The sequence below is a fragment of the Wolffia australiana genome, chromosome 17 (assembly GCF_029677425.1).
Source record: "Wolffia australiana isolate 7733 chromosome 17, ASM2967742v1".
Taxonomy (NCBI): Eukaryota; Viridiplantae; Streptophyta; class Magnoliopsida; order Alismatales; family Araceae; genus Wolffia; species Wolffia australiana.
Genome location: NC_135851.1, coordinates 1566276 through 1578761, shown reverse-complemented (window position 1 = coordinate 1578761; position 12486 = coordinate 1566276). Strand labels below are relative to the sequence as shown.

The 12486-nt window shown below is 42.0% G+C and overlaps 1 protein-coding gene across 4 annotated transcripts; it reads left to right on the top strand.

Annotated features, from left to right (window-relative positions):
- Positions 1-281: 281 nt before the first annotated feature.
- Positions 282-10591, top strand: LOC144714251 (protein IN CHLOROPLAST ATPASE BIOGENESIS, chloroplastic-like). 4 transcript variants are annotated; one of them, XM_078588956.1, is made up of 12 exons: positions 286-671; positions 1708-1791; positions 5989-6063; positions 6155-6197; positions 6265-6322; positions 8602-8760; positions 8848-8910; positions 8983-9074; positions 9400-9481; positions 9542-9652; positions 10182-10356; positions 10436-10591. In XM_078588956.1, exons 1-11 carry the CDS (start codon positions 470-472, stop codon positions 10320-10322), a joined length of 1110 nt encoding a protein of 369 aa, XP_078445082.1. In that variant the 5' UTR covers positions 286-469; the 3' UTR covers positions 10323-10356; positions 10436-10591. The 4 variants fall into 4 exon arrangements, with proteins under 4 accessions (XP_078445083.1, XP_078445082.1, XP_078445081.1 ...); XM_078588955.1 differs by having other exon boundaries at positions 287-671; positions 10432-10591; XM_078588957.1 differs by lacking the exon at positions 10436-10591 and having other exon boundaries at positions 282-671; positions 1689-1791; positions 10182-10392.
- The last annotated feature ends 1895 nt before the right edge of the window (positions 10592-12486 follow it).

Genomic DNA, 12486 nt, shown 5'->3' with positions numbered 1-12486 from the left:
CAACAATTTGATGGCAGAATCTGAATAAATATCGATCGGATAGCTATTGAACTACGTTTGGTTTTATTTCAAGATAGTTATTACCGAAGTATTTAAATTTTCAAACCGAAGTTTGCTTAGATTTTAGATGATGATTAGTTTTGTATGGTCTGAATAAATTGCTCTTATATCGGTTAGCTTTTGAATTAGGAATGGTTAGATTCCAAGATAGTAACTACCGCAGTATTTAGATTTTCAAACGAAAATTTGTTTAGATTTCAATGATGACTAGTTTTGTATGATCCGAAGAAAATTTTCTTAGATCGTTTAGTTTTCGAATTACGATTGGTTATAACAAGATAATTAATACCGAAGTGTTTAGATTTTCATACGGAAATTTGTTTAGATTTTGCGCAGTGATTAGTTTTGTATGGTCTGAATAAAATTCTCTAGCGGATGACGATATAAATATTGGATTTCTACGGATTTGATGCAACCGGCTGCAGAATCTGCGAATTTCTCCGCGATGAAGGCGGCCGTGATTGGATGGGGGATATGTAGCGGGGGAAAATTCGTATCAGCGGCTCGCAAGGCTTCGACGGTGCCGTTGGCGCTCCTCCGTCGAAGGAAATCTTCAACAAGCTGTGCATTTTCTTCTCCATCATTGGTTGCTTCGAGTTGTTCACATCAAGGTTAGATCTCGCATTCTCCGCGAATTGATCCGATTAAGCATTTGATTCGCTCTGTTCTCTCAAAACTTTGGCAACTCAGGATGATCTGATCTGTGATTATCGCCGATAATTCCGCGTTATTTCGACAATTTGAGCTGCAGTTGCTGTCGCTCGTTCGTCTTAGCGAACGAGAATGAAATACTGAAAGTTGGTCCGATTTAGCATTTGATTCGCTCTGTTCTATCAAAACTTTGGCAACTCAGGATGATCTGATCAGTGATTATAGCCGATAACACCTCGTAATTTCGATAATTTGAGCTGACATTGCTGTCGCTCGTTCGTGTTAGTGAACGATAATGTTGGAAGATGAATTTTCGCGAACTTCTGCTGAGGTTCTTTGCTTGCTAGAAATACTGCAAATTGGATGTGGATTTTCACGAACTTCTGCGGAGGTTCTTTGCTTGCTAGAAATACTGCAAATTGGATGTGGATTTTCACGAAGTTCTGCAGAGGTTCTTTGCTTGCTAGAAATACTGCATATTTGATGTGGATTTTCACGAACTTCTGCGGAGGTTCTTTACTTGCTACACATGATATCTGAAACTTGGAGATGAACATGGATGAGGATTTGCTTAGGGCTAACGTTGCATTTCAAAGCGTAGTTTGTTATTTTTTTCCATCGAAAACTGATACTTGAGCGACGAGTGAACTGCATTCTGATCTCTATTCATGCAAGTTTCAGTTTCAAGTCGTAGTAAAATTATAACTTTTGATGCAAGATCTTGGGTTGGCTCTTGATTGCCGTTTATTGTCCTTTTACTTTTCTCTTGATTTTCTGTGAGAACTATGATCTTGGCTATACGTGCAGATTTATTTCTTCCCCAATTTCAAGAACCATTAAAACTTACAACAATTATCAACCCAATTTCTAGGATTCTTAACCAAGAAACACTCTTCCTACAGTTTTTCTTTCTTTTGTGATGTTGATAACGCATTTTTAATTCGTGTTACCTTTTTTTCAAACTAACATATTTCTAGTTCGTTATGATTAAAACAGAGCACGTGTCGTTCATCGAAGACATTGCTGTTACAAAGCCTCCAGAGCACCTAGAATGCCTGATGAACATTCTCACGGCAAGAGGTACCTGATCTCACTCGATTGCCTTGATAAGATGCTCTTTTTCAGTGCAAGCCTGTTGTATCCCATATTCTCTTCATTATCAGTGCACCCTCAAATCAAAAAGCATATCCAAATACATAATGGAGCTGAGTGTCGCGTGGTCAATATCAGAGAAATTATTCTTTGATTTTTATTTATTTTTTGAATAAAATAGAAGATCACCCAACTTGGTGACCCTCCGAACACACGGACGTGGAGGGGTCTAGGCCAAAAAGCATAAGCCCATCCTTCCCCCCATATCCACCACCTCATCCAGGACCAAACCAACAAAAAACCAGCCTCTCTACATCATTTATAGCCCTTTCCACCGACATTGCCGCCCCCTTGAAGACGACCTCGTTGCGGTGAGACCATATCGCCCAAAGCACCGCGAATCTCATCCCCCGCTCCTTGTCAATCCCATGCTGGTGCCGCGGCAGTGTGGCCCATAACTGCGAGCTCGACGTAACCTCTGCCAACCCCTGGCTAGCCCATAGCGTCCGAGCAAGCCGACAATGGAAGAAAAGATGCTCGCACTCCTCCTCCTTCTCCGTACACACAAGGCATAGTGAAGATTCAGCCGGAAAAAACCTTCGCCGTCTCACGCGGGTCATTGTCTGCTTCCTGGCCAGCAGCTATGCAAACACCCTGACCTTTAAAGGAATCTTTTGCCTCCAGATTGAGCGACATGCCCTTAAGATGATTGGGTCCTCATAGTGGTGTGGTCTCAAACTCTGGTACACACCTTGGCTGGAGAACGGACCCGATGCCCATACCCATCCATCTGTCATCCCCTCCATTGGCCTCCAGTTGTTCAGAGTTTGCTGAAGGCTTAAAAACTCCTCCAACCGCCGACTAGATAAGATGGCCGCAAAAGTTGGACACCACACTCCATCCCAACACTCATCTACCAAGGCATGCCGGTGACGGGCAAGGGCATATAGTCGAGGGAACAGATCACAGAGTCGTCCATGCGACGACCAATTGTCCATCCAAAACCTAAAACCGGCGCCATTCCCCAATTTGGCCCGGAAAAACTCCCTGACCAGTGGCCACACCTTCCTCAGACCTCTCCAAAAAAACAACTCCCCCCTCACATTACACATCAACTTCTCCCAATCCAAATTGGATCCGTATCTGTCCCTCACCACCTCCTTAATCAAGTCATCCTCCGGTCCCATGATCCGTCTAACCCATTTCGTCAATAGCGCCACATTCAGTGTATTTTGGTCAGGCACCCCAAGTCCCCCCTGTTTAGTTGGCGTGCAGATGTCGTTCCATGAAACCAGTGCCATGACACGTCCTTCCCCTGCATTTGCCCCCTTCCAAAAAAATCTCCGCATGATCCCGCTCAGGCGTTTCTCAACACCCAGCGGGATTTTAAACACTGATAAATAAAAAGTTGGAATTGCTGATAATACAGATCGCCGCAGCACTAGTCTCCCCCCTCGTGACAAGACTCTTTGCTTCCAACCCTCCAACCGTCTCTCCCCCTTCTCCACCACTGGTTGCCAGTCTGCTTGTTGTAGGCTATCAACAGATAGGGGTAGCCCCAGGTATCTCATAGGCAATGAACCCACTGGCGTTTCAAGCGCACTGGCACACTGGGTCTCCTCCTCCGTCGATAGGCCGAAACCCACAAATTCCGATTTTCCTCTGTTGATGTGCAGTCCCGAACAATCTGCGAACACCCGCAAGAGTGCCGCCAAATTCTTGGCCTCCTCTACCGATCCCTCGATGAAGAACAATGGATCATCGGCATACTGTAACAAAGGGATGCCCAATGGCTGGCTCGGCGTCTGAAAACCTCTAATACAACCCGTTCCACATACCAAAGAAGTACTTATGGCTAGTACATCAGCTGCCATAACAAAAAGCATCGGCGCTAGTGGACATCCTTGTCTGAGCCCTCTCTGCGGTCTGATCCACCCCCCTTCTGGGCGGCCATTTACCAACACGGCAAACGACTGAGACGTCACGCATCGCTTCACCCATTTGATCCATTCCTCCAGGAAACCCGGCCTTCGTAGCGCTGCCCATAGGAACCGCCAATCCAAAGAATCATATGCCTTCGCAAAATCTACCTTCCACATGAACCCCTTGATCCCATTCTTCTTCCATGAAGCAATAGTCTCCCCTGCCATGACTGCACAGTCAACAAGCTGTCTCCCTGGAACAAAAGCAGACTGAAACGGCCCAACCAAGTCCCCAAGTACCCCTTGTAATCGGTTAGCTAGTACCTTTGCCACAATGAGATATATGGAGTTGGATAACGATATGGGCCGGTAGTCGCCTACATTCTCTGCTCCTTGCCGCTTCGGTATTAAGAATAAGAAGGATTTGTTTATCCTTTCCATATTTGCTTGAGGGTTCCTGAGCTCCCCCAAAGTGGCGATCACATCATCTTTGACCTCACTTCAGAACTCCTTGTAGAAAAACACCGGTATACCGTCCGGTCCTGGGGCGCCTTCGCCATTCAGCCCTGCCATAGCTGCCCGAACCTCCTCCATATCAAAGGGCCGCACCAGACCATCTCTCTGCCCTTGCGTTAACTGAGACGCCCCTTGGCCCGTCCACCGCCAACTGTTCCGACCCCCCCGCCGTGACATCAAACGAAAGTGCTCCGCCATTGCTCGACCCACTGCCTGTGTCCCTGTAACCCTTTGGGTTCCGACCTTTACTGATAATATCTGATTCACTCTCCGTTGTCCATTTGCTACAAGGTGGATTAATCTCGTGTTTGCATCCCCCTCCTTTAACCATAGCTGCCGGGATCTTTGTCTCCAATCCATTTCCTCCTTCCTATCCTCTGCCACCACACATCTCCACTTCTTTCGCTCGTGAATCTCCGCACTCATTAATGTCCGACCGTCCTCCACCTCATCCAGTTCTCTAATTCTTGTGAGGGCCTCGACTTTCACTTTACATCTCGCCTCCCTTATCCTCCTTCTGTTGCTTTTCAAGTGATCTCTCAACCCATCTATGCGAGTTGCCAATTTGCTCCCCCCTGGCTCTTGCTCCGAATTTGTCTGCCATATGTCCTTTACCTCCTCTTTGAAACCCCCTTCTCGTAACCATGACTTGTCAAATTTAAAGTATGTGGTCCGCCCATGGCCCTCATGAGACTGCCACATGATCGGTGTATGGTTCGATATAGGCCTAGGCAAGGCTCTTACATCTGCCCCCGGGAATCTCTCCATCAACTCCACTGAGCATAAGAACCTATCCAGCCGAGACTTAGAAGCCGCTCTCCCTGAACTCCTCCATGTGAAACAACAGTCAATTGGCCCCATCTCTTGCAACCCTGCTTCAGACAAAAAAGCCCAGAAGTCCTCCGACCCTTGGTCTTGCCCCCCCCCTTCCATTAGGCCTATCATTTGGCCCCAGGGTCACATTGAAGTGATATCATTATTGTTTGATTATTACCAATGGAAGTGATATCATTATTGAGAAAGTCGTGACTGTAAAATATTTTATTAACTTTTTTTACCATTATTGATCAGATCTATTTTATTTTTACCATTATTCAGAGTGGGCTAGTTCTATTCAGGCTTCTCTTCATCATTTGATCTGTGAGTTCTTTTTCATATTTGTCAGATATCAGGGCAACCTTCAAGCAAAATGTATGGGCAAAAATTTGCTTGATCTGATGCTGGCCATCGGCAACGATAGCTCATATTATCAGAAAAATAAAATATTGGTAGTTCACTAATGGAAGTGACATCATTATTCACAAAATTACGTCTCTGAAATATTTTACAAAACATATTTTTGTGACATCATTATTTTTGTCAAATATTTTACAAAACATATTTTTGTGAAATATTTTACAAAACATATTTTAGATTTCTGCTTGGTGTCTTCTACGCCAGCAAGCCCTTCCTTTAGGAGGATGCTTCGATATTAAAAGGGAAAGGGAAACACACATAGATAAAAAAAACCAAATACCCCTAGGTATAGAATCTTATCGACAGCTTCATCAATTCTACTATTTTCCCTATTCTGTCGCGTATTTGTGATTATATGATAAACAGAAGATTTTCGGATGCAGCTAGTCTTTGACCCTTTGCATAAAATCGTCCATAACGATTTGGACTCATCACTTTTTTGTGTCGCAAATTGAAAATGATTTCATATTTTAGTACGTTTTCTCATATCTGGTGTTTGTATTTGGTGCAGGTGAAACTGTTGTGCCTCCTGGATCTAGGGCTGGTTTGATTCCTCTTGTCATTCCTTTGAGCAGAAAATCATCAGGTTTTTTAAACGGAATCAAGCCTAGTTTAATTTCTTGTAGATGTCATCCCCACTTTGTTTGTAATTAATTGTTTTTCTTATTTGGGAACAGGAAGTGTAACAGCCTTATTGAGATGGCCAACATCTCCTCCTGGGTATGAATCCGACTTTCATCTGGGCTAATACTTCATAGCTTGTGTTATCCTTAATGGTTTAATGCAGAATGGAGATGCCAGTAGTGGAAGTCCATAAGCACGGAGTTTGGCTTCTTGCTAAGAACGTAAGAATCTCTCATTGAATTTAAGGTTATTGGCGTGATCATCATTTTTTTTGTACAAGTAGAAAATTAAATTTCTTCTTTAGCATCCTTATTTATGTCCTGACCTGGTACATCCGAGTTTGATTATTTCATGCTCACTTAGTTTCTAAATAAAATAATGGCCCATGAAGTTATCAAATTTAATGGAACTCTTTTAGTTCTCTTATTTTTTCTAGAAATAAGGTCCATTGATCATGTCGTTTACTCAGTGTTCTGGGCATTGCTTCCCCATTTGATGGTCCATTTGCTCGTGGTTGATTTTCATGTGATTTCCCAGTTCTAAGATTGCTCTTTCCGGTGAGAGGTTCCCTTTGGTTACTGTGGAATTGATTATGTTGCACTGTTTCAGATCTCTTCAAGATTATGTCAGGGACCTTAATGTAGGTGTTGATTGATTTGGGATCTTGGAAGGATAGAGAGAGAGAAAAATAAGTAACGATAGGGCCTAAAAAGCCTCTGGGATGTAAAGGTGGATAGTGTTAGGACACTGATTATCCCAACAATCGATTATTGCTGTCTTATCGAATTTCAGAAAAATGTGCACGCGGATTTCCAAGAATACACAATAAGCAGATAATACTTGACTTCAAGAGTAAGGCAACGAGGAATAACCAATATGTTAATCCTTGCCAAAGAAATACAAGAAACGAGTAATGGAAGACGACAATCTTGAGGAAAACGAAAGGGACCGGTGTGGACGACGGTAGAGACGGCCGGATCGGCGGTCAGGCGTAGGAGAATCTCCAGGACTTTCTTGAATTGAATTCTCTGTCAACTTTGAGCCAGCCCCGATTCTTTATTTATAGTATCTTCCCGCCACTTCAGAGATGCTCCCTTTTCCCGCCTTTTTTATTTCAAATTCTCCACGTGTGGTTTACTCCACACGTGCGTCATCTTTGGCTTTCCGCTTCTTTGACATGTATGTGCGCAAGGGGCGCTTATCAGATAGAAAGCGAGAGAGATAAATAGAGATCTTGGAAGGAATGGTGGAGAGAGATAGAAAAAAGGGTAGAAGTAAAAATGGTAGAGGGCCTTGATCAGTGCCTGAACCCCGTCTAGATGGATCTCCTAGCCAGCAATATAAGTTCATGGCTGCCCTCCTTAGGAGAGGGCCACTCGTCTTTAAAGGAACTAATAATACGGAAAATGCCATAAAGACCCCTAACAGGGGTTGGGAATTGTGAAAAAATATTTCATTACATTATGTTTCTGGCCAAACTGAAACGGCTAATTTTGAATTTGTTTCTAGCGTGCGTAGAGAGAGAGACTCCTTTCTGATGGAAGCTTCTTCTGTATCTGGATGCCAACCTCTGGAGTTTGGAGACCTAGAGGAGGCTATGCTAAAACTAAAGTAAATATAAGAGATAAGGGTATTGGACAACTGGGGTTTGGCATCTAGGATGGCAATAACTAGTCATCATTGCCCTCATCATTCGTCTGAAGCTAGGATGAAAATGCATAATATAATTTGTTTATATTCTCTAAACGTGACTCTCTCTTCTCTCTCTCAGCATTGAGCCTGATGAGGACGATGGCGACTAGTAGTCAATATCATAGTCATTTTTCAATTGTTATGGATGACAATGACGATTATGATCTTTTTAAATGCCAATGATGAATTCACCATTGGCTAAGAACCCCCTGGGCAACTGTATGCACTCCATGTTGATTGCATAGTATACAAGGATGCAAATCTTCTTTTTGGAATTTGGTTTTTGAAAACTTGTTCATCAAAATCTGATTTAAGTTGTACGGACTGGTCAACTTATAAACTCTAGGATAACGTTATTTACAGCCTAAAAGTGAAGGTTATCCTTTTCATTTCCCTTTTAGAAAAAGTAAAATAAAAGAAAGTCGAAGACTGAAACATTTAATCAAACCCCCCCCTGGGGTCTGAACAATTTATTCATTTTTTTTCCGGAGGGGAAATGAGGGGTTCTCTCATTCTGACTCAACTCCCGGGCATGGCATTAATAATTTTCAAAGTATTCGTGGGATAAGAAAAAGTCAATGAAACAAGTAAAGAGCTGAGGAAAGCAATGAAAAAATAATGCAAGGAAAACCTTAATATCTTTGATTCAATGAAGTCTCCAGCACTCTGAACCGAGGGAACCTTAGAAACGAGAATCCTCTAAGGGTATACCTTTGTTTGTGATTTATCGGCTTAATCCTATAGCCTTTCAAAATGCATATCCATGGCCGGTTCCTGATGAACTTAAGTATTTCTGAAAGCTTTGCAGGTAGATCAATACATTCATAGAATTCTGGTCCAGGAAGATCAAACAGGGAGCAGGGAAGAGTTTTGTAGCATTCCATCTTTGCAAGGAATCGAGTTCTATAAAAAGGGTGATTTTTCTGAATCTGGAATTACCGATGTCAATGTCTATCTTTTGAAGAAGGTATACTTCAATACACGCTCCACCCGTTTATAGCACACTGAATCTGGAATTTCCACTAGACTGTAAAATTCAACCACACATCTTCAGGTCGGGCTGTTTCCAGACATTATAGAAAGCAAGGCAGAGCATCACCTGGAAAGAGGAGACAATGTGAGTCATAATCGGTCTCACTTCTGTTTGTTTATCCTTCTATCTCTTTACCCTCTTCTGTCACTTCCCAAGGTTTCTGCTCTAATCACTGGAGAGTTCTACACAAAGAATCACTTCCCTGGATTCGGCCGGCCCTTTGCCTTCAATGCCAACATTTTACTCAAGTTTGCTCCCTTTCTCTCTCTCTCTCTCTATTTTCTATAAGTTGTTCTTTACATTTGCTTTTTTGTTTTTTACTTAAGAACTTGTATTCTTCATTTCACTCAACTTTTGTTTTCTATCGTTGGAACTTTTTGTGCATTTTGTCTTTTTTTTGTTTTTGGAATTCGTTTTCTGCGTTCAATTGTTTATTTTGTAATTTGTCTTCTTGTCTATTTTATCTTAGTAGTTTACATTTTGATATTTTTTATTATTGGAATTCATCTTGTCGATTTTATCTCCTGCGATCATCTTCCTCACATTAATTTGATTCTCTTCTTTGATCTCAAGATCTGGGCGCGCGACGGAAGCCAAGGATGCCGCCAGGGGCGCTCTCAAGTCTCCATGGTGGACATTGGGTTACCGCTACCATGTAATCATCTCCCTCTGATGCTTCGCCCTGTCATTTCCTGATGTCAAGAGAACTTCACAGGAAGTTGCGAAGATCGCCGAGTGGGACGACGAGCAAATCGAATTCATTATGGAGAAAGTGAGTGATGATGGAAAGAAGGAAGATCTTAAAAAGGGAAAGGCTCCAGCTCAGGTATACTTTCTCCTGTATGGGGTTTTTCAGGGGCATAAGTATGGTGCAGGGACGCGGACGGGACGGTTTTTCGTCTGCAGTCAAAAAATCCGTCCCGTCCAATAATCCCGGGACGAAAATTCGTCCCGTCCAGTCCTCCTGGGACGAATTTTCGTCCCAAAATTCGTCCCCGACGAAAAATATTATAATATATTATAAATTGTCCTCGCGAGGCCACGTGTCAACATCTCAACCTTCGGATGTGAATCCGACGGTTCCCCGTCCAGATTCGTCCGTCCGTCGTCCGGGAACCTCCGGACGGACGATTTTTTCGTCCTAGGGGACGAAAACCGTCCTGTCCGGCGGTCCCCAGTATGAATTTTCGTCCCAGAATTCGTCCTTGCCTCCGGACGGGATGATTTTTTCGTCCGGGGACAAAAAATCCGTCCCATCTGCGTCCCAGCACTTATGCCGCATAAGTTTTATCTCTGGATACTTAATTCTTTTTTTTTTTTTGAAAATAGGATACTTAATTATTTTCTTCTATTAGGTGGCCCTTGATGAAGCTGCCTTCCTCTTGGACTTAGCTTCCATTGAAGGCACTTGGGACGATGGTCTGGAACGAATAGCTCAGTGTTATGCCGAGGGTGGGCTCGATGAGATTGCAAAGTTTGTGTTGTACAGAGATTAGATGATTTGAAACCAGAGATGATACTTCTAATATGGTATGATCCCCAACCCTTCTTAGGGTATTTTTGTCATTCTATCACACCATGGGCATTTGATCTTTATTCATGTAGCCAGGAATAAGTAACAAGAACTTGAACCTATCAACCAAAGATTGACTCACCGGTTCCTCAACCAGATGGATCTTTTTTATGTTTCAGTTAATTCAGACCTTACAACACTTTGAGAATGTTTTCAGTGTATATTTGAACTTTATATTTATTTTCTGGATTATTATGTTGTTTTAAAAAAGATAAGATAACCTTTGGAATAGTTGGTTGGCTTTTCCTTTTTGGTATTCAATACTGAAGATAAGGTTGTACTTCAAAAAAGTAACTTTTTTATTTAACTGTTGATTCCCAGGAAAACTGTAATTACTTTTGGAAACTGACATTTTCTACATATTATGATATGGTGATGTTTAAAGAGCCTCTCAAATTGATTAACCTTCAAATGTAAAAAAGTCCAGAGTAACATATATTATGAAGATGTTGAAAATCTATAATAAGTAGATGTGTCAAAAAGTCTCGCAAGCTTTCAAAGAAAGTCTTCCAATATTGGGTTGAGTTGAGTTGCTTTGATAATAAAATGTGTCAGTGATTTGTTGAGATAGGGGAGAAAGTGAGGGATATTTATCTATTTACTTGAATATATGATGAAGTGGCTCATGACATGAAGACAATACAACACACATATAATCCAATCCAACAAAAATGGAAGCTGTAAGATCACAGTTTGTTTTATGATGAATATCCCCGACTTTCTTCAGGATTCTGGTATGATCCTGATACTTGTATCGAATTGGTATAATTGTTAGAAATTCAGAAATACGTGCTTGTATGGAATTGGTAGAAATTCAGAAATAGAACTGAGTCACTTACAGTGAGGTAGCCCGGCTTGCTCGAATCCCAACACTCTGTCCTCCTTTATTTATAGTCTACTTCATTTCCTTTCTAACTACCAGTCAAGAACTGGCGGTTATTCTGCCAAGTCAGCGCCACCTGGACCTGTGACCCTTTCCAGACTCCATTTTCTCCTCTACGCTTCTTCCTCTCATTAGAATCGTATCAGATCCCCAACCCCTCTAGGGGTATTTATGTCATTTTACCCTGAGGGCCTTTTGATACTCGTAGCCCTTCCATTAGGAGGGAATCCAAGAAGAATTCAAAAGAACCTGAATCCATCTACTTGGGATCACCTCCCAGGATCCTCTGCCAGTTCTTCCCTTGGTAGATCCATCCCTACATTGCTCTCCAGTCAAATGAATCTTTAATATGTTTTAGTTAATTCATATATTAGTGACATGTTAAGCTTGTCATCAATGGACATTTGAACAAGTATTCTTTTTTGTGTTTTTTTTTTAAATATAAAAGAATCTGTGGAATGGTTGGTTGCCTTTCCCTTTTATACTGAATTCTGAAGTTAAGTTTATGCTTCAAAAAGTAGGTAAGTAACTTTTTATCAACTTTAGATTCCCAGGAAAACCTAAATTTCTAGTGCGAACTGGCAACTGCAGAAGTTGTTTTAAGAGAAATGATTATAATTATATATCATGTTTGGATACTTTCTCTTTGAAGGTTAATCCACTTCTGAGACTTTTTGAAAGTTTTTATATAATAGCTTTTGAAGTAAATCTTCCAATGTTGAGTTGGTTTGTGATATGGTCATGTATTCAGATCATATACTTCAAGAGGAAATCCAAGATATTCCATTTAAGAGTAGTAGTTCATCAAATCAAAACTAATCAAAGAGAGAAAAATAGACGATGGACTGCCCTCGATGGATTAGTCCTCTCTGGCCGAGGAAGGCCCCCCCCCCCCTGCTCCAGCCTCCGGTGCTCCGCGGCCCTTCCAATTTCTGGTAGTTTACCAAGAAAGTATGCAATTCCTCTTCCGCGCAGGTTACCTCTTATTTTGTACTGGTTCACACGTTCAAGCACTTGCATGTGTGTTTTCGTTGGCTAATTCATAAAAAGTATATAACAATACAATTCAACGCGTAGGATCGGACGAAACTTGCCCTTGTACAAAATAAGGGTTTTGCTTAACCACGAGTAAACGAGGTGTACTCAATCGGCGAAGCCTCTACAGCCTGAGGTGATCTCAATCGGCGATGCCTGTAGGTGTTCT

Excerpts from the sequence above, each read along its gene's own strand:
- LOC144714251 (XM_078588956.1), top strand. The coding sequence starts at position 470 with ATGCAACCGGCTGCAGAATCTGCGAATTTCTCCGCGATGAAGGCGGCC. Across the intron at positions 6,198-6,264 it reads TGGCCAACATCTCCTCCTGG|AATGGAGATGCCAGTAGTGG; the intron begins GTATGAATCCGA and ends GGTTTAATGCAG. Across the intron at positions 9,482-9,541 it reads CATTGGGTTACCGCTACCAT|GAAGTTGCGAAGATCGCCGA; the intron begins GTAATCATCTCC and ends AGAACTTCACAG.